Source organism: Centruroides sculpturatus, unplaced genomic scaffold, assembly GCF_000671375.1.
Source record: "Centruroides sculpturatus isolate CEXI.00-Female unplaced genomic scaffold, Cexi_2.0 scaffold1389, whole genome shotgun sequence".
Classification (NCBI taxonomy): Eukaryota; Metazoa; Arthropoda; class Arachnida; order Scorpiones; family Buthidae; genus Centruroides; species Centruroides sculpturatus.
In genome coordinates, this window is record NW_019385999.1 from 84,655 (window position 1) to 107,427 (window position 22,773).

General features: G+C 33.3%; 1 protein-coding gene across 4 annotated transcripts in view; it reads right to left on the reverse strand.

The window, feature by feature from the left end:
- LOC111613014 (monoacylglycerol lipase ABHD12-like) overlaps positions 1 to 22,744 on the reverse strand; it is a 24,877-nt gene extending 2,133 nt beyond the window's left edge. The window contains exons 1-2 of one of the 4 annotated variants that reach the window (XM_023354311.1): positions 13,777 to 13,989; positions 6,073 to 6,572 (exon numbers count right to left, since the gene is read on the reverse strand). In XM_023354311.1, the coding sequence (XP_023210079.1) occupies positions 6,073 to 6,572; positions 13,777 to 13,867 (591 nt within the window). In that variant the 5' untranslated portion in view covers positions 13,868 to 13,989. Of the gene's footprint in view, positions 1 to 5,143; positions 6,573 to 13,494; positions 13,990 to 20,403; positions 20,442 to 22,659 lie in introns of those variants that run through there. The other 3 variants (XM_023354314.1, XM_023354313.1, XM_023354312.1) reach the window with 3 other exon arrangements.
- Between the last annotated feature and the right edge of the window lie 29 nt (positions 22,745 to 22,773).

A 22,773-nucleotide genomic window follows, 5' to 3' on the forward strand; every position in this document is an offset into this window, starting at 1 on the left:
TCTCATAAAGTATTTTTCTGAGGTCTGTCTTATCAGGTAAATTACTGTACACAGTGTATTCATTAATTTTCATTTTCATGTAGTAAAGGCTCTATGCCTTCATAAAGTATGTACTTTTCCTTTGTTTGGGGTATTTGGGCAGTTTATTCTCTGTTGTATTCTCCAGCAAACAATACATACAAGTACAGTACACTATTTTCTGAGGAAACACGCATACTTATCCTTTTTTAACCCCATTCCCGATAACCCGGCATTTTCACAAACTCAGCCACCCTTTGGTCCACATTAGGCAGAGTTTTCGAGGTTCTACTGTATCTCTGAAATAATTTACAATGTAAAATGATAAAATCTCCTTGTAGAAAAACTTGTGCGCCATTCGGTTTCTTCAATAAAAACTACAAAAAAACAGGAAATAAAGCATGTATGTAAATTTCTTTTACTCAGGTATATATTACCAGGAAACAGCTTATCTATCTGCTTATACTGAAAGGAAAAATAATTTTTTTTTTAAGTTAATCAAAAAAGTAACAAGCTTAAATAGCAATATATCAAATTGCCATCTCTCATACAGAAAACATTTAGTAATAGGCATATTTAAGTCCACCTTGTAATTAATGATAATTACAATTATTTACACAACACCGATTATTTAAAACATTAATATTGTCAAGAAAAAGTATTAGTATTTACATATTTCATTAAATATGATTTCTTCGTATAAAAATTATAAAAATTGTTCTAAAGCGGCAATCAAATGAAACGTATTTAAATGTTTTTGAATGAAAAATGTAGTAATTGAGAATGCTTGGTTTTGTTTTTCTAAGTTTATATCTTAAAGAAGTCATGTTAGTTTTTAAGGAAAAAATTTTATAATCATTACTTTTTATCAAATAAAACATTTATTACAGCCAGACTGAAATATATACACATTGCTTACAATCTAATAAATTATTTTAAAATACATCAATATATAAACTGTTCAATTAATAAGCATTAAATGAAAAGTTTATATTTATCATTCTAATAAAATTAGTATTTGCTCTATTGATTTTATAACTTTAGAAACACAAAAGTTATTGAATTTATTATCATTTAATGCAATGTAAACATAGCTTGTTCAATGTTAATTTATATGTTATAAAAATAAATATAGGAAGCATTTTATTCTAAGACTTTAAAAGATAAGATCATATGCTAAAATAAAATATTTTGTTTAGGNATCCTTTTGTAGAATATATTACTATTTTTACTACAGATGGCCAAATGGGCGCGGGATCAAGGTGGTAGTCTACCGAAGTGGTTTGAATCCCGATAAGATCGAAAAATTCCCAGAAAGTTTTTGGGGGTTGGTCCATTGGAATATGTTGGGCCCTGCCCCTCACCACCCAGCCGTCCCATTGTGGGCCTGGCTGAATCCCTAATGGACTTGCTTAAAGAGGCCTTCTTAGTGACCAAAGGCCGGAAAGAGTTTAAAAAAAAAATGATTAATATTTTACTCCGATATTTCTGGATACATGGGGTAATTTTTTTTTACATTTTACAGGAACATTTTACAGTCGACCCCCCTATAACACTGTTGATTATTCTGTTTTATATGAATTCCATGTTGTACGAGTAACTGAGATTTTACAAATACGTGTGCCAGGCTGTGAACAACCACGTCGCCATCGTCTTTCGGAAGTCGGAATGGGGAAGAATCGGAGGAGAGCACCGCCGAAGTCGAGGAACTGCAGTTTTGTTGCTGTGGGAGGCTGCGGTTTCCTTGGCCTAGGCCAGGCATGGCCAACATATGGCCCGTCTAATGAATTTATGTGGCCCGTGATCAACCTTCAATATTAGGTTATGAAGTCCTAATAGCTCGATAAAAAATTCTGATGCCTAAAAAAAGTCAACTCATTGTGTTTAGAGTTAAAATAGCTTCATTAAATATTGGAGGTGTATATAAAAACAAATGAATCGTACAAAAAAAAAAAAAAAAAAAAAAAAAAAAGGCTGCACTCATGAATGAAATTAATAGTTCACCCAGACGGTGAGTCTATTCCCGGACTATTCTATCGGTCCGAATCGTAAGTGCGATGAGACTATGGGATAAAATGGTTCNATCGGAGGAGAGCACTGCCGAAGTCGAGGAACCGCAGTTTTGTTGCTGTGGGAGGCTGCGGTTTCCTTGGCCTAGGCCAGGCATGGCCAACATACAATGAATTTATGTGGCCCGTGATCAACCTTCAATATTAGGTTATGAAGTCCTAATAGCTCGATAAAAAATTCTGATGCCTAAAAAAAAAAGTCAACTCATTGTGTTTAGAGTTAAAATAGCTTCATTAAATATTGGAGGTGTATATAAAAACAAATGAATTGTACAAAAAAAAAAAAGGATCGACAGGCTGCACTCATGAATGAAATTAATAGTTCACCCAGACGGTGAGTCTATTCCCGGACTATTCTATCGGTCCGAATCGTAAGTGCGATGAGACTATGGGATAAAATGGTTCAAATTTTTTACAAGATATTATTATTATTTATTGTGAAATTTTGCCGCCCGGGGTGGACCGCCCCCACTAACTACGCCACTGGCTCTGACGTACACCTACCTGGGAATGAGCTGGTGCACCATCCTGCTGATATCAAAGTCACATGAAGCCAGTCATCCAGCCATTCAATGAATATTTGACTTAATCGAAATTTTTTAAATTTACATTATATGAGGCGTTAAATTTTCATGCCAGACATCAATAGAAAAATTCCTAATATTTTCAGAAAAAAAGTCCATTATGATGATAAACATCAAAGAGTAAAATAAATTCAAAGTATCTGAGGTGAAGAAGTATTTGTTGATTTTTCAGGTGTAGAAACAAAAGTTTTTGTAACTAAACTTAAGAATTTTTATATTTTATTTTGTCAGTATACTGTTATGATATTGATATCCTAATAATAAACATTAAATCCTAAAACACTGTTGTAGTTTTGAATTTTGTAAAGATTGCTTAATTTTTTTAAAATAATTATCTGAAGTTTTGAATGTCATATAGCTATCTCTAAATCTGGACTGTTCATATGGAGGTTTTAATTATGATCATCTTGAATCCATATGCCAGTGCTAACTGTGCAGTTGATGAATATCTCTAGCACTTTGATATGATGATGAGGTAACTGGTGCATGGTGAGACAGTACAGCAGGGACAAAAGAGTCAATGGTGTCAAGTGCAAATAAAGAGAAGAGCCCAGGGTAAGTTGTTCCTGTTGATATTGTGGGCAGACGAGCCAGTAGTGAGATAGTGTTTTGTCTTCCCCTCCAGCAGTGTATCCAGGATCTGAAACGGAGGGGGGCAACTAGTTTCTTTGATTGAAAAATTAGCAGCGAACAGCAAAATAGTTCTAAGATTTAATGACAGATGGCTCTAGGCTCTAGTCTAGTCACAAGATTCATTATTCAAACTAATACTAAATTGATACACCTGTGCTGTGTGTCTGTGTGTCAATTACTACACTTTAATTTTTCTTCTAGGGAGGGACAGCTGACCCTCCCTGTGTATGTTCTTGTTTCCCTCAATGAATACAGGCTAGAGAGAGGATAAGAGATTTCATGAATACAAAAAGCAGCATTAAGGAGGGCTGTTTCCATTTGGAGATGGCACAACAGTCCTTCCAGCTCATGATGTGCATCACATGGCCAGCAATGGGAGGGTCTGAGACAGTTCCAGTCTTTATTCTGATGCATGAATGGCCATGCCTAGTCTGTGTAACAACAATGTCCATGCCTATTCTGTAAGTAAACAGACCTCAGAAGATCCCGTGGCAGGTTTATGCCTGCCAGATTGAGCCAGATATTGTCCCCAATAAGGTTGCACTGTCTGTCATCTTGCTGATTGGAATAGTTGAGTCTCAGAGACCAGAATAGGGTAAGAGGGCCAGAAAACAGTCAATGGAGGCTGCCAGGTTAATCAAAGGAGATGGCGAGGACAAATGCTCAGACAAGTGGTGTGAGAATGAAACGACTATCAGTAATTAGCATTGTCGGCTGGCTTATATGTCCACCAAGCTGGAGAGTACATCAAACTAGTTAAATAAACATCAAAAATATTTAATGTAATGAACATTTTTATCCATATCAATCATCTTCAAGTTACAAAGACATCAGGTATGGACAAAAACATTCATTATATTAAATATTTTTGGTGTTTGTTTAACTGGTTTGGTGTACTGATGTGTTTTTAGATAATATATACCATTCTTTAGATATTTAATAGCTGAAGAGGTCTGTGAATAGTCACAGCCTCCACTGTATAAATACTACAGTGGGGGTCACCCTCCATGACATCACTAGAGGTGTCCAGGATGACCACACTCAGCATTGGCTGAATGTGAGATTCTGTCACATAAGATGCAACCATCAGCCAGTGAGGCCACTTATTCTCTATTATACAGTATATTGAAATATTAGTGCCAGGGTGCTCCCTCCAGTGGTATTATGTCCTTGCAGAATTGTTCTATCAGAGTTGAAGTAGCAGTAAAGATGCATGTGCATCAGGTTTCTATCCTGTTGCTGGAGGAAGGCAAAAGCATGTGTAATAAATGGTTTTGTTTTTGCCATGTCCTGGCGATGCCCAGATTAAAGGTTCCAATGGACTGAAAGATTCCATGACAGGTGAGTTAGAATAAAAGCAACTGCATGAAGCTGGAGTTGATCAAGGGGGGAGAAACTTTGCCTCCATGTATAGTGAATGAGGAATACCGTTCTCAAAGCTCTGTTTAAAAGAGGTACAATGTAGCACATGGCATTAGGGAGAACCCTCAAAGAACAGGACTCCAAAAATTCTGCAATAGGACACAGAACAGTGTATTTAAGACATCATATCAGAGGAACATGAAATGTTTTAGGAGAATGTTATATTAGAGATGCTTGATGATAGTAAAATTTACCAAAACTGCTTGACTATTGTTATCATTTTGTATTTTCATTCATTTAAGTAACACCAAAAGACAGTTATCTTTTGTTTTATCTATCACAAGAAAGAATTACACGTGAGATGTTTTTAAAAAGAACTCAAGAAATATTTGTTTAAAGTTATGATAGTGAATTGAGAAACCAATTTTGAATTAATAAAACATTTTAATAACATTAGCGATTTTAAAATTCAAAATGTTTTTTTTATAAATAATTACTAATGTTTTGACATTTGTAAACAATATAGAACTAAAAATTAAAATCTATTGAATTACAACTTAATCCAGTAGAGAACAAGAATTTAATGATGAACTAACGTTTTCAACCTTATTCAAAGGCCATCGTTATGTTTTATCTTTAGAATCTGATGGATTAAGTTGTAGTTTGGTGTGTTTTTATTAAAGTCTACCTATTAAATTTACAAACTGATATTGGCATCATAGAATATAATAATTACATTAAACGTTTTGTTATAAACAAACTAAATGATAGGACTATATCATTAAATATCACAATAAATGACTTTTCATGGAAACTGACTGCATAAAATTTACTACAATATCAGGAAGATTTGGATCCTGATTGATATTTCTATGTCCATAACCTAGGGAATAATCAAATTCTATAAATTCAGGACGTCTTAAATGTGACGGCCTTTCTTCTAATGCTTTCTTAAATAATTTACGTCCAAGTTCTAAAAATACCATCATATCATCACTTGCATGAAGAAATAGAAGAGGCACAGTTACGCTGCCAATCTTTGATTCACTATCAAAATTAGTATCACTGTGACGTGTTGGTTCAGAACAGTACACATGAAAAAGTGGCATATGTCGATGAAGAAATGAAAGCGGAAAAGTATACGTAGCATCGGCAATTGTTGTAAAAGGTGCTTCTAAAAATATAGCCATTGGATTATCGTTATTTTTTCCTAATTCTTCAGCAAGTTGTATTACTACACCAGTACCTAAAGAATGGCCCCAAAAAAATATTCTATGTCTCTTTACTTGAGTTTTTAACCATTTATACATTGCTCTTGCATCTTGAACGAGTCCACTGACGGATGGAGCTACAAACGATGAATCGCCGTATCCTCGATAATCAAAAGTTATTACATGTGCATCTACCTTTGATTCGGTAAGAACTTTATACAATGAAAGTCTATATTTTGCACCTCTATTTTGTGCATTTCCATGAAAATAAAGAATAACAGGTCTATCATCATCAAATTCATTATCTGGTGAGATGGGTTTATTACATTTCATAGTAACACTCTTTGGTAACACATGCCAAACTCCTAAGTAAATTCCTGGTTCAGATTCTATATAAAATTGTCTAGTACAGTTTAATTCAAAATTTTTTGGATCCGATAAATAAATATGGAGTGGCCAATTGAGATTGTTCAGAAACACTGCTTGCCGACGTATCCAGGGACAAAAGTAGAACCATATTGGAAAAATGACATACACAAAAAACAAAGACATTCCAATACTTTTCACCATAACCTTAGTATAGTGTTGATTCCACCAACTTTTGCTATTCTTCAATAATTCCATATTTACATTTTTAGTTACATTGTCATTGCAATCATGTTTTAAAACTGAATATTGTTTTTGCAAAATCCCAACTGAAAAAGAAAATACATATAAATTAATGTATCTTACTCGTTTATTTATTTTAACACGCTTTGTATTGTGTTCTCAAATCTTTCAATTCAAATTTCATCTACTTCTAATTAACATAGAAAGCTGAAACTTTGACAGCACGCGTAAGTCCGATGACAATGTACTTTAATGTTTTAAGAGTGGCCCTGTTTCCACTATTGTCTCCATCCCAAAACCCAATAAACATCATATAGATGTATGTATCAAAGCATTGTAGTCATGTATATAGAGGTTTGCTGAAATCCCCCCCATCACTCACGTTCAATGTCGAAAACATAACCAATAAAAGCGTTATAAAACTGTATTAAAATCACCCTTCTTTACTTTTTTGTTCTTTTCCTCATTTCTATTTCTTTCTTCTCTTCTTCTCCCTTTGAATTTTATAAATTAATTTCGGAAGTGAAAAATTCAGCCGTCCAGGAGTACAAGAATCTTCTCTTCTGTGCCTAGCAAGTGCAGGGATCGCTTCTTTCTTTCCGGCTCTACCTCAATTCTATCGCGACACAACAAAGTCGAGCGACATCCTAGTAAATAAATCAATATTTATCGGACTGCAGCATCGTTTGTCTCATTATTCATAATGGTTNTAATCACAAATATTAATTTATGATAAATTATATGAAATAAAGAAAGGATATCCAAAGAATATGGAGAAGAACAATCAAAGATGATTGTTACAGTTTGGAGATTTAGAGAGAGATTAAATGAATGACACAGAACAATCAGATAGCAGGATCACGAAGGAGTAATTTTCATTGTAATCATGAGTCCTCTAAAACATACAAACGTACATATTAATTTCTGGTTAACAAAAATACACAGTAAAGTCAAAAATAAACAACTTATTGTCAAATGTTTTACTATACAGCACAAATTCTTACATCTTAATTCTTCAAAGTAAGCTTCTTCTAGAATAGTAAAAAGTTCTCACAATATATTAATAAAGAAAAAACATTAAGAAGATACACATCAAAACAGCAAGAAATTGTTTTAATACATTGTATTATTGATTTCTTCTACTGCTTATGTCAGATTGGAAATGAAGTAACAAAGTTATAAACCTTATTTGTGATGAGATTCTCAAAGTCCAATGTTGTGGCAGTCTATCTTTCCATCTATCTCAAACCTTGTGCAGACATACTCAGAAATTTTCTACTATTACATTCCTGAATACCCATAAATTTCCTTGTGAGATCAAGGAGATAATGGATTTCATTTATTATTCCTTGTTGTTCATGTTTGACAACAATGTATATAGATAGTGTGCTGCTTTTTTGAAATTGCTGACCCGGACAAGTTCAGAAATTTAGAAAACTTTGTAACACTATCTCGAACAGGTTGTAACCATTTTTGAAATATGTTTTGTGTCAGCCAATCTTTATTAAATTTAGTTCACTTTCTCTTTTTTTTTTTCTTTCAATTTCTTGAGTTGTCATATTAAATAATTAAAATGGAAATTATAAACTTGTAAACTGAAATTGTCACATTTGCTTTACAATAGGTTTGTCCTAACACAAGTCCCTAACTGGTTTGAATTTGAAACTGTATGAGGCATGCGCAATGTCATTTTACAACCAAGAACTGAACAATGCGCATGCCAGTTTTAAACCAGTTAGGGACTTGTGTTGGAACTAACCTAATATTTGCCAGAGATATTTGCAAGTTAGAATTTTAAAAGTACTTTTTCTGTCACTCAGCTTAGTTTGGGTGGGGGTGTGAAGTTAGTCTTTAACCATTAAAATAAAATACTTGCAAATATTTTTATAATTTCATTTTGTATCACAATTTCTCAATTTCTACAAAAACTGGACAAATTAATAATTAATCCAGACCATGAATTTAAAAACCGGCTTGTCCGGGTGAAAACCGGCCTGGTGGCAACACCCATATACAGACAAAAAAAAAAGGAAATAGGCCAATAAGAGTTGTCAGAATTGGTCATAACAAACATTACAGAAAACTGATGATAACAATATCTCATTTCCTCCATAAATAACAATTATTTTGGTTTGAACTTTAAGTCAGAACAGAAAAACAAACCTCAAATCCATTTTTTGAACCAAGGTGATTTAGAATAACACTCAAATTATCAAAATGTTACATTCCCCATGTACTGTACTGTATGCCTCAGCATAGAAAAGACAGATAACTCAATAAAAACAAAAGCTTAAGGACATTGTTTAAATGCGAAGGATGATAATTCATCTCCCACACTTTTGGAAGATTTTATCGATTAACCCTTTGCAACCTCTATCCTCTTCCTACAATCATAAGGGTTGTTTTCCCCATTTACTTTAGTTATAATTCAAAAAGTAACTGCTACAGTATATCACTCAATCACACACAATACTGAATAGCAGCAAACAGATTTATTGAACTGGAAAAAATATTTTTTATCATTTTTAATGATCATCAGGTTGATGTTCCAAAAATCAAAATTTACAAATACTAATGGACAGAGAACAAAAATAAGCAAACATCAATGTATTTAAATATAAAAAAATAAAAAATAATAAAAACTTTTTATACTGCTACATAACTGACATGAACAAAATTTATGTTTATTTTGTATCTTTAAAACATTTTAACATTTATTTGTTTACTTTATTATCCTTTATAATTATTCAATTATTTTATTCAATTCACAAATATAGTTTGTTTACACTGATATATTTCAAATATTTTTTTATTTAAATTTGTGCATTCCTTTTTGATTGTATCCTGAAGATGATGTATTTTATTGATCCAAAATATTAGATTTTAAAACAATTTCTTGTTGTTTGTTTCAGTGTGTATCATACTTTTTGATAATAGCAACAGCTAGATATTAACAGAAAAAAAAATTTTAAATAACTACAATTAAATATATAATGTATATATATTCTAGGTACATGTATGCTTCAAATAATTATACTTAAAAACAAGTTTAATACTTTGATCTATTAATCTACTATTGCCAGAAGCAAAATTTAAATGTTCAACTTAAGAAATAGATTAAAAGCTACAGAAATATATTCATACAGGTTTTATATCTGAAAATAATTATATTATTTTCAGATATAAAACCTGTAGCTTTTAATGTATTTCTTAAATTGAACATTTAAATTTGCTATAATGAACAACTGAATACCAATAACTATAAAATGAGATAAATTAAAACATTTTTGTATAAATTAAAAATCAAAGAAAAATATATTATTTGACCAATTACAAAATAATTACATAACTGTATTACAGCAGAACCTTGAAAACTTGGATCTCGATAACCCGGCACTCCGGATAACTCAGCCACACCCTGGCAGGGCAAAAAAATCCTTAGTTAATTAATTTTCATTATAGACAGCTTTATAAAAGTATAAAAGCTCTCATAAAGTATTTTTCTGAGGTCTGTCTTATCAGGTAAATTACTGTACACAGTGTATTCATTAATTTTCATTTTCATGTAGTANTGTGGATATCAAATAATTTTTTTAAATGAAGTTTTTATTTATTCCATGCCTTCAGACATTTTGTTTTTCCTTTTTATATCTTTTTAGTTCTTGTTTTATTTGAAATTATATATTTTTTATTGCAGTCCAGTGGAGAAATTGTTTGTTTAGCTAATGAGTTTAATTTTAATCATAAGAATTTGAATAATCTTACAAGTTAGTTTGAAAGTAATATTTAACAAAAGTCTTGTCCAAATTTGGGTTAATTTAATTATTTTTTTTATTATTCCAACCACAGTGTTTCAAACTTGTTTTGGATTTTCTCTGTTGCACCCGCATTTTGATGTTTTTCTTATGATGTATTTTTCATAAATTTAAGAATTCCTTCACTCTTTTTGTGAACAACATCAAAGTGAACTGTGTTAATTCTACAAATTTAGACATTAAAAACAAATTTACTTAGAGGAAAATAAATTTGAACTTAGTCTTAGTATTTATTGCTTAATATACATTATATTAATTTGTCAAGATAAGTTTAAAATATGTAAATTTGTACTTCTTTTGTTACAAGCCTATAGTTACATTTATACTATATGTAAAGCTGGCTACACATGCATTATTTGTCAACTGACAAATGTTTGCCTGTAGATGTAATACTTCCAAAACTGTTCGTCAAATGTATGGATTGCAGTTCTGTAAGCTCCAGGACAAATATTTGTCTGCTTTGATGTGGGCAAAAAAAGTTTATTCTGAGTTTGCCAGATATGTCCGAATGTTTGCCGATTCTCATCTGTAAACATTCGGGCATATTTGGCTGATCCCAAACATTTACCACAAACTATCCATCCATACTACTACGTATTTGCCAAATGGCAAACATTTGTCATTTGGGATTTGGTAAACATTGTGTGTATTGCCAGCTTAAAAGTACAAATAAAGCATAATGATGTTTCTAGCCATGAAAATGATAGTAGTGCTGTTACGGCCAAATTTGCAACCAAGTTAGCCAAAACCATTCACTTTACTTTTACTACACGAATAGTTATCGGTTAACTTCTAACTTTTGACCCTTGCTTGTGAATATGGACATTAGTGACAAAACTGCCATATTATAAGTTGAAATATATTACCAGTAACTAATACACACACAATCTCTTTATTAATGCAACATTATTGCATCACTGGTACCGCAATAGCATAACCAGTTTATACATGTTTAAGGTTGAACACAGGAATATGAAGTAATGTGCATCAATGCATTTACATAAGATATACACCGTAAATTAATACCGTAACATATAACAGTAACTAATACAGTCGACCCCCTTATAACACTGTTGATTATTCCATTTTATATGGATTCCGTGTTGTACGAGTCACTTAGATTTTACAAATACGTGTGCCGGGGTGTGAACGGCTCACGTATTTGTAAAATCTATGTGATTCGTACAACACGGAATTCATATAAAACGGAATAATCAACAGTGTTATAAGGGGGTCGACTGTATTAGTTACTGTTATATGTTACGGTATTAATTTACGGTGTATATCTTATGTAAATGCATTGATGCACATTACTTCATATTCCTGTGTTCAACCTTAAACATGTATAAACTGGTTATGCTATTGCGGTACCAGTGATGCAATAATGTTGCATTAATAAAGAGATTGTGTGTGTATTAGTTACTGGTAATATATTTCAACTTATAATATGGCAGTTTTGTCACTAATGTCCATATTCACAAGCAAGGGTCAAAAGTTAGAAGTTAACCGATAACTATTCGTGTAGTAAAAGTAAAGTGAATGGTTTTGGCTAACTTGGTTGCAAATTTGGCCGTAACAGCACTACTATCATTTTCATGGCTAGAAACATCATTATGCTTTATTTGTACTTTTAAGCTGGCAATACACACAATGTTTACCAAATCCCAAATGACAAATGTTTGCCATTTGGCAAATACGTAGTAGTATGGATGGATAGTTTGTGGTAAATGTTTGGGATCAGCCAAATATGCCCGAATGTTTACAGATGAGAATCGGCAAACATTCGGACATATCTGGCAAACTCAGAATAAACTTTTTTTGCCCACATCAAAGCAGACAAATATTTGTCCTGGAGCTTACAGAACTGCAATCCATACATTTGACGAACAGTTTTGGAAGTATTACATCTATAGACAAACATTTGTCAGTTGACAAATAATGCATGTGTAGCCAGCTTTACATATAGTATAAATGTAACTATAGGCTTGTAACAAAAGAAGTACAAATTTACATATTTTAAACTTATCTTGACAAATTAATATAATGTATATTAAGCAATAAATACTAAGACTAAGTTCAAATTTATTTTCCTCTAAGTAAATTTGTTTTTAATGTCTAAATTTGTAGAATTAACACAGTTCACTTTGATGCTGTTCACAAAAAGAGTGAAGGAATTCTTAAATTTATGAAAAATACATCATAAGAAAAACATCAAAATGCGGGTGCAACAGAGAAAATCCAAAACAAGTTTGAAACACTGTGGTTGGAATAATAAAAAAAATAATTAAATTAACCCAAATTTGGACAAGACTTTTGTTAAATATTACTTTCAAACTAACTTGTAAGATTATTCAAATTCTTATGATTAAAATTAAACTCATTAGCTAAACAAACAATTTCTCCACTGGACTGCAATAAAAAATATATAATTTCAAATAAAACAAGAACTAAAAAGATATAAAAAGGAAAAACAAAATGTCTGAAGGCATGGAATAAATAAAAACTTCATTTAAAAAAATTATTTGATATCCACATGGATGAATGATTTGGAGCAGACACCATTTTAATTTTGGTTTTTCTATATATAAATATAATGCCCATTATTTTAGTATTATTCTCAGCCATGTTTTTTTTTTTACCAAAGAATAATTACCGGCAGAAATGGTATTCTTAGCACAAAGTAATAAATAATGTTATCGGCAAAAACTTTTTAATAAATTTCTCTAACGCCGAGATAGCATAGCTTTTCTTCTGCGGGAATAATTCCAATTTAATAAGCCAAATGAATAGAATGACATAATTTATTATTATTATTTTTTTTTTAAGTGCAAGTTATATCATATGGTCTTTCATATATCCCATACTATTAGACATACTTTAATGAAAATTGAAAATAAATTGAAACTACTATTCTTTGCAAAAATCAGTCAAAATGTTTACAATAGAATTAACAATAGTTAACAATTTGAACAGAAGACAACAAGCACAAAGGAAGAGACAGTGCAAGTACCAATGACAACACACAGTCCAACAAATTATTGTTTCATACACGAAAAGAAATTTTACAGCATCTTGTACAGTAAACTTCCTTTCTTATTTAATGTATTAAAACGTGTATATACATATACACTTCAATTACGTAACATTACGAAGTTTTAAACTTTTAACACCACGCAAATAAAAATAAAATCACCTAAACCAATTATAAACAAATGAAAATATTTCCAAGTTACGTCACACGAGACACCCGCACGAGCGTATAACAATACAACCATTGTCTATCCTTGTGTTTATCTTCCATTTTAGATATGTCAATTTCATTTTTAAATTACAAAACAGCAGCGCAGTGCTATAATAGAATTTATAAAAAAAAAAAAAATTACGAGCGTGGTATAAACGATTTTTCGTTAGAAACGCTAATTATTACATCGAAAATTATTGTGAGAGTAGCGATTCCGCGATTAATTGTACTTACCCGTTCGTTGGAATAATGCAAAAACCTTTTTTCCTGCATAATTGAGAGCGTAAGCGAAGAGAGCGAATTGACAGAATTTGCGTTTCGGCATAACCCGCTTTACAGATCGAGGCGATTCATTACTGTCACCGAAAGAAATATGGATTCCGAATCAACCGACCGTTAGCTTTCCTGTACGGCGACCTACTTTACAAGAATTTCGCTTTCTTGACTCATTACTTAACGAGCGGAAACAGAAAAAAAAAATAAATAAATAAATAAATAATCAAAATAACAAATAACACTACATATTTTTTTTAACAAATATTTATATTGTACACGCATTTAATTTCCTATTTATGGGTCTACCGCGCTATAAATAAATTGTAAATATATGCATTGGCAAATATTTGCGTTGAAATAAAATAATAATTATATATTTTAAATCATTTCTTATCATTTAAAAATTTTTTAATTTATGACTGAAAAAAAAATCGATGTAAAAACTCTGATATAATTCTTCCGAAAGATAATATTATTACGTTTTTCTTATTTTAAAATAATTTTTTAAATAATTCGAAATCGTTTTTTGTCGTTTTTGATTAACACAAAATTCGCTAGTTGGCCAATCGTCGCCATTTTTGTAGGTGTCGTTGACCCTAACTACCATAATTTAGATACTATCTCCCTCCCGTACAATAGTTTTTTTTTATTTATTATTGTTATTACTACTTAGGAACGAGACCGACCTACGAATATTAAACCAAATTAGAAATTTTATATTTACATTTATTTTTTATGATATTTTTTACCCAATTAAAACGTCAAATTATGTCACGTCAATCAAAATATTCTGACCTCTGATTGGTTATTTTAAACTATCGGCGTTAATTTAAAATTTGAAAAGACAGTTTATTGTATTTAAATTGTATTTAACTCGAATAACGTTTAAAAATAACAAAAATTTACACTAATTAGACAATTTTATACTGTTCTACATTAATTTAGAATAAAAACAGTGTAAAATAGAATTCACTAGTGTAGACGCTAGTCAATAATTTAATCAAGATCAGAAATTTGGCATTTAATCATTAAATCCGAATATATTTAATTCTTTTTATTTATATTTTAATTACTTTAAGCATAAAAAAAACTGTATAAATAAGTCAAATCTAGCCTACATCTCCGACGAGATAAGCAACCTCAAAATGTTTCGTACGCTTTAATGAGCAAAATTAAAAATAAATGAATTGAGAAATTCCTTATAAAATCGTCAACGAAACATCTCGCTAATGGCCCGAATTATTCCAACGAAAGCCGATAGAAAACGAAAGCGAAGAAAATGCCCAAACGAGGAATAAATTTGACATTTTCCGCTACGGTTTGAGGAAAGGAGAAACGGGTCACGCGATATTAAATTATCTTACGCACGATTTAATAATCTTCCGTTTAAGTCAGTTGGCGATGAGACGATAGCAATTAATTTATTCGAAATTACAAAAATTTAAATATTTTTTTTACGATAAATCAGTTTTCTATGGTTGCGGGCACCCCAACTTGCCAACAGAGGATCCAGAAACCTTTACGGTAGTGCACAAAAGAAACAATATGCTTTACAAAACTTTCTACTATCAGAAATACCCGGCTTTACTGAGAAAACTCTCAGAAAGAGTGCAGCTACACCCTGTAAATTCCCCTAAATCCTCCTCGCAACTGGTTTACTTTGACGTGTAGTGATATACCCGACATACAATAATAGATTATTTGATATAAAACACCTCTAAAAGCTCATTGCAACGTGTTGGTGTGTAGTGAAAGCAGTGTTAGGAGAGTAGTGATAATACTCTCCACCTAACACTTCAAAAGTATTGAGAGAAGAGGAAGATAACTGGAGCGGATACGTTTAATTTCACCCTCGAAAGATTCCATTCTTTCAACTTTCTATCGAAAATAATCTGGCCTAGCAGTTTCCGCAGCCTGGAGCCATTTAATTCGATTATGACCCGATCTTATATACATGCGATGTAGTTCACGATTCAAAATACTATTGTTGTTTCTGACCCAGAAGCTGATAACTTAGTTAATAACGCAAGATATGTATCATATAACTAGGAAAAAAAGGTAAATGGTCTCTCATTATATAATTAGAAGGAAAATTAAGTGGTGGTTTCTAATGATAAATTGAAGGAAGCCATTCCACGCGAAACGCATCCAAACGTAATTTTGTAAAATCATTTTTCCAACGAAAAATCATTATAAGGATAAATCAGTAGCACCCTCACTGGATCCAATAGAGAATCCTGAAACTTTTTGAGGAAGTGCAGGACGGGGGAAAACCCAAAATGGAGTACAGCTGCGCCCTGCGCACCCCCTAAATCCATCCTAATAATTAATTTATAGGAAAAAAAATTGTTTTTTCTCGATATTACTTCCCACCTCTTCACCAAACTTCATATTAAAAATTAAGAAGATCCAAAATACGTTTATAATTCTAGTTCTTTCATGCCTATGGATACTGAAAAGGTTTTTTGCAAGCTCATTGTGGGCTCAGCCATGTATACAATGAGGACGAACAGCGATGAGGGATAAGATCTATGATTAATTTTTCAAATCTTATCGGAGCCATTATTCTAAATTACGCTGTCTCATACATATACTTAACTCCTAATCCATTTTATTAGAGTTGAACCTCCAATAACGACTAGCCCCACCAGTAACCGAGTGGATAAAAACTACTGAATGCTGGTAGTCGTGGGTTCGCGCTCGCTAATGGGCTAGTCACGTGAAGTTTTCCATGTTTGTAACACGTAAAATAGGAACCAATTTTCCAAATGAAACCAATAACGGCCATTTCTACACAGTGGTTACTATTTTAGGAACTTCTTTCGAACAAAAATGCATATAAACTAACCTCCGAACGACAACCATTTTTAATGTTTCGGTTAGTGGCCGTTGTACAAAGATTTGACTGTATGAAAGTTAATAAGAGAAACCAATTTTTCTATTTTGCTGTCGTCGTTCATCCGCAATAACTTGAAATTGAGATTGATATTTTATTTAATTTTTTGTAACGCGCATTTCTCAATAAATGAGCAATCATTTAGCGGAGTTTTCCCGTTCTCATTTTCTAGATAGGCATTTATATGTGCTATTTATATCTGGCAAAAGGGTGATAAACGATAACAACCGAAGAACCGTGGAAGATGGATCGCGCATAAATATTGTTTTCGTCATCAAGCAAGGTTTCTCTAGCATTTTATCAACTCTTCCTCATTGCCGGATTTAGGGGTGCACAACCGCATATCCCCTTTTGGAAGTTTCAACCGAATAATGCCGGGTACCTCAGATAGTAAAAACTTTTGTAAGGCGTATTGTTTCCTTTCCGCACCCTTCTAAATATTTCTGGATACATCATTGCCTTCTGCCATTAGCATCTGACCGAAAATATAGTAACAGTGCAATTTATAGTTTGGTTTGAAGATCGAATAATTAACTAATCGATAAAGGCATCATCTCCGTGTCTGAAGGACCGGAGTGTGCGAAAAACCCCAGAAAGTTGTTGTGATCGGGCCCTCACCACTTGGCCATTCCAGTTGTGGGCCTGATCGAATCTATGTTTAAAAACGATCTCTTAGTACCCACAGGACGGAGAGAGTTAAAAATGGGAAAAGTAAAGGCCTGACTAGCCGTTCGAATTATTATTTCTTTCTAAAAACTGAAAAATTATGGCGAACAACATTGTAAACTGTGTAGCGACCTAATTGGTATGTGCTATAGTAATAAAATGGTAATTTATGACCCAGAACGAGGAAGTATGACAGTAATTTGGATGTAAAATGTATCAATTGCTGTTACTGCATCACACAGTAGTAATGGCCGAACCAATTCTTTGTTTTCATTTTCATAATAAATCTGAACTTTTTCTTACGAGTTAGTAATTATTTATATTTCCAACATAATTCTGTATTGGCTATTATTTTAGAAATTTCTATACGTATATTCAAACCTCGGTATTACGCTATCATCGTGAAATTCTTTCTGTCAATTACTCTATAATTTACAATTCGATTTTAGATCTAATTAATATATCTAATTCCTATCTCTTGAAATAATTCGGTTTAGCGCCAACATCAGAGGCGTACAAGCGGTGACGCTAAATCAAAGTTTGATTCAATTTACTGATTATTACATTATTACAAAGAATTTGCTGTTTATTTTTGATTTATAACGAAACATTAACATTAAATCCGGACTTTAAAGCGTCAGCCTGCCTCTGTAGGGATCCAGGATTCCATTCAGGATCCCCCAAAGCATGAAAAATACCCGGAGGACCCACCTATAATCCACTCCAAAATGATGTTGGGTGGATACATTTGTTCCCCTACTGTGGGCCGGCCGAATGCACCAAGAGTATGATTTAAAAGGCCCTCTGAATGTCCACAATATGCAGAGAGAGAAATCTCAATATTTTTTTTTTTATCTCGAAAGTTATGAATCATATAAACGATTGATGGAATCATTTAGGAATTCAGAATTCCATCTCGTTATCTGACCCAGGATCCATCCAACCGTAATCCTACCCGGTGTAGTTTATACATAATTACTAAGATAAATAATTGAATCCTGTTTTTATTCTCATGATGTATTCTCGTGATACATCTTAACAAATGATAGATCGTTTCGCAGATTGTCGTAACGATCCATTCTCTTGGATTGGATCCATTCAGGAAAGGAACAATCTTTGTTAATAGGAAAACGTCTTACAAAGTGACGTCTTTGAAAAATTATGTTCCTGATTAATACATGAAAATACTTTATCAGATTTAGGAAGACACGAGTTCATTTTAGCGTAAATTCGATAAGATCCCGTTTTAGCGTTACAAACGCAATGTTCAAACATGCGAAAGAGACAAATTGAAAATTAGTTCGAGCGAAAAAATACACATTTATCACGAAATGTAAACGGATTCGAAAATATTTAAGTAAATTTTAATAAAAATGGGTCCTTCGGATAGTCGTGAAACAAAATGTTAGCCTACTAATCTAAAGGTTTTGGGTTCGAACCAGATCCACTCCTATAATTACGAGCAACACAGTTTAGAACGTTGTTCTCTACTCTTCATCCGTGTCAACTCTATCGAAAACTGTTTTTTCGACTTGGCATCGTGGGCACTAAGAGTCCAAAAGCCCTCTTAGTGCCCACATTATGGATTTAGCCAGGCCCACGATGGGGTAAAAGACTAGGCTGGGTATATCAGGTCTTAGTACTTTTGATGAATTCTGTCAAGTGGAACAACAAATTGAGGATACGATTTTTTATCATTTCATCAGAAATTTAAGTAATCATCAAGTGAAATAATATATAAAATTCCATTAAAATATGTCGAAGATAAGAAGAAATTAATTTGATGACGGAATAGCCAAAGTGGGATGGAAGCTATTAATCTAAACGATCAGAGTTCGAGTTCGAATCGACTTTAAAATATTTATAGTTTAACCTCATCTTTTGGCCATGCGGATGTTCCCATTACGGGCCTGACCGAATCCATTCTAGGGGTTTTTTATACTCTTTCTGCCCTGTGAACCGCATTATAGGTAACTCTTAGTGTCTACAGACGCTGAGGCCTTAGTTGTATGAGATATAGCGGTGTTCAAGTAGGCGTGTTTCGAGGATTTTCTATAGGACACTGGCCCCTTTTAAGTGTTAAAGAGTGAGAAAAACTCAAAAAGTCTACGTGGCCAGGTATTGATCAAGTGCGAACCGAGATCAATTACTAGTGTTCAGTAGTTTTATATAACCACTCGGCCGCTGGTGGACTCGGAGAGGAAGGAATTTACAAAATAAAATGGAAATGAGCGACGATTTATCTATTGAAAAATCTAAAGAAAAAAGTATAGGAATGTTATCTTTCAGAATGAAGAGTTGTCGTACTCGCTCTAAATAACAAATCCTTTCAAACGTAAGTATAAAAATGATTTTGGTACCCACGAAATTAACAGAATAAATTGTGTAGATCCCATCGAAATCTGTTCAGATCAAAAAGTTTCTTAGAAATCGAGGCCATTTACCTTTTTTTGAGACCTCGACGAAATAGAAACGCAATAGAACAAGTAATTTGTAATCGAGTTTTTTTTGGGGGGGCCTCCGTAAATACGAGGCCCGTGCCATATATTTATAGATGCACATATTAATTTTAATGAAAATTTAAGAAATAAAAAGTCGACACAATTAATTAATAGTAAACGACGAAGTCATTTGCACTCGGATTGCCCTCCTTTCCGAATCCTGTTTACTCGCTAGAATTAGGTTAGAGAAAGTAAAATATATATAATAGAAAGTAAGAATTTGTGGGAAAGGAATTGAAATTATTATATACTATTCGAGAATATAGAACAATGATTTTCGACTCGATTTTTACGACATTCCGGGATGTTGCAACGAGCTTCTAGAGGTGTCGTAAGATTCCATGATACCCAATAATTTAAAAAGTTATATAATCAGGTGTCAGGAATGTCGTACACACGGGTTACGGGGTGAAGACTTCGGAGAAAACTCCCGAAAACCATTGTTCTAGAATTAATGGATACGTTTAACCATTAAATTGGTCTTCTTTTTTAAATTAAAATATGTATTGTGATTTGTCTTACCTTTTCTTGATTTCATTTCTACAGGTAGTCTACGTGAAGAACGAATGTCGATAACAAACAGAACAGAAAGGTGTTCCCATGACCGTTTTATACGTTATGTGGGTCGTCATAAATCTTTGGGTTTGCGCAAGAAGATAACAATCAAAATTCTTAATTTTATTTCGTAACTTTCTCTTCCACATTTATAATTTTCTTCGTGTTACTTCTCATTATATCCTTCGCGAGATACGAGAAATGTTTAATTTTTCGTCACTAATTAGTGGCGGATTAAAATCTTCTGGGCCCCCTCTACCTAATTTTATGACATTCTAAATTAATAAGGTCGAATTGTACGTATAGAACTGTTTATAAATTATGATAATATAATTGCAACGGTAAAATTACCTTTTCCCCCCAATTTCGGAGCCACAAGTTTGACTGGTGCCTCCAAATTCGGGTCAAACACCCAAGGAATTTTTCGGGGGCGGTCTGTCCCGGATGTCGAGCCTAGTCTTTTCTCGTGAGCCGAGCCAAGACCAAGATGAGTATGTTATAAAAGCCTTCTTAGCGCCCACAAAGTGGAAAGAGAAAGAGGCAGAGGAAAAAATGGCTCCCCTCATTCGAAGGAAATTTGGTCTATAATGATAAATTTCCATAAAATAGTTTCTCGTATGCAGTCGAATCTCCATTAATGGCCACTACTAAACATCGGCCATTTCCTCACGAACTTCTTTCAAACAAAAATGCATACAGGATAACCATCAAACAAATGCCACTTCCGATTAAAGCCATTTCTTATAATCCCGTCAGAGGCCGTTGTTCACAGGTTCGACTGTACTTTAAGTAGCTTCGTATCCGAAATATGGGAAGAGAATAAAATGTTTAAACGAGTGTCTTCGTATGCACAAACCTCGACCATGGACAAAGCTGAAACCTGTCTAATCCGAGACTATCCCCGTAAAGTTACGATGAGCAAGAAATCGGGGTCTTCCAGGCTCGGTACTAGCTGACCTCGCCACGCTCTACTCGCCCTTTTGTTTTTTCACTCGAATTTCTGTACTTCGACATTTTTTATACGCGTCACGTCAAAATACTTGCGGATATTTTTACGTTTGAATGGTTTCTAGAGAAATTAATTTTGTTTTAAGTGTTTGTATAATGACGAATTTGAGTAACACCATACACAATAATTTGTATGGCACCTATTAGGCAAAACAATTAAAAATCAGCAACTTCTTCTTCTATGTAAACTTTGAGATCACCTCGAAAATGGTTGATTTTAATTTAGAATTCTAGTTTTTATTCACCAGTGTCTTGGGTGCTTTTCTTTGGACGAGCGCGTGGTTTACTGAATAATAGGGATCAATTTCTCTACAAAAGTCCTCCCGGGATGAATTCTCCTTGACACATACGGCAGCGCAACACGTGGACTATTCCACCAAACCCGAACATAATCCATCTTACACACCACACAAGGTGTCATAATCAGATTTGGTGGGATATGGCAATGCAACACGTGAATACCTGCCAGGAGGGGATATCTCCCGGGAGGTTTCAAGTATTATATTCGTGGAATAATTAACACTAGACCCAAGTTTTAGAAATGCCGGCCAGACCTTGGCACAACTCTGAGCACCTAGCCTCGAGTTCCGCGAGTGGCAACGGCGAGACCATTCACCGAACTAATTTGTAATACGTAACGCTTCCAATAAATTGGTGTTGCTACTTATGTAACTCGTGCTTAGGCACCGTGGCACAATATAACAGATCTACCGGATGCTAAATTTCCAATTATTTTACGTCAATTATTCTGATGAAACGAAAAAATACTTACATTCGGTACGCCTGAAACGATGACAAACGTATGAAGACGGAGACAATATGCGAGCGTCTTCTTAGGGTTTACAAAAACAAATAAACCAGCAACAAGTTGCTCAACTTTCCCGGCATTATTTAAAATTTTGGTGGTGCCATCTGTTACCATATTTTATTTAAAAGACTTCATACTTTTTAACTATCTCAAAACGGCAAAAAGCTTAATTTTGAAGGTAGGAACAGGTTTTATAAAAATTTGTAAATGCTTATAACGAGTAAAATCGTCGTTAAGTCCGAACCAACTGGAGATACACACGACCCCCTTTAACTCCCAACCCCATCGGCCTTTTAATTACCAAAATGTACAAGCATCGATCCCGATAAACAAACCTCCCTGCAAATTTCAGAAAATTTCGACAAAATGCATAGGGATTATTAACTTCTGAGCTGTAACTTGCTCACCTTGTACAGTACATTCGGCCCTGTACACCAAAATATTCGGTACTCGGATATTTCACGGACTCGAACCCCCAAGTGACAAATTACCTTCAATTCCTGTAACGAATAAAAGCGAAA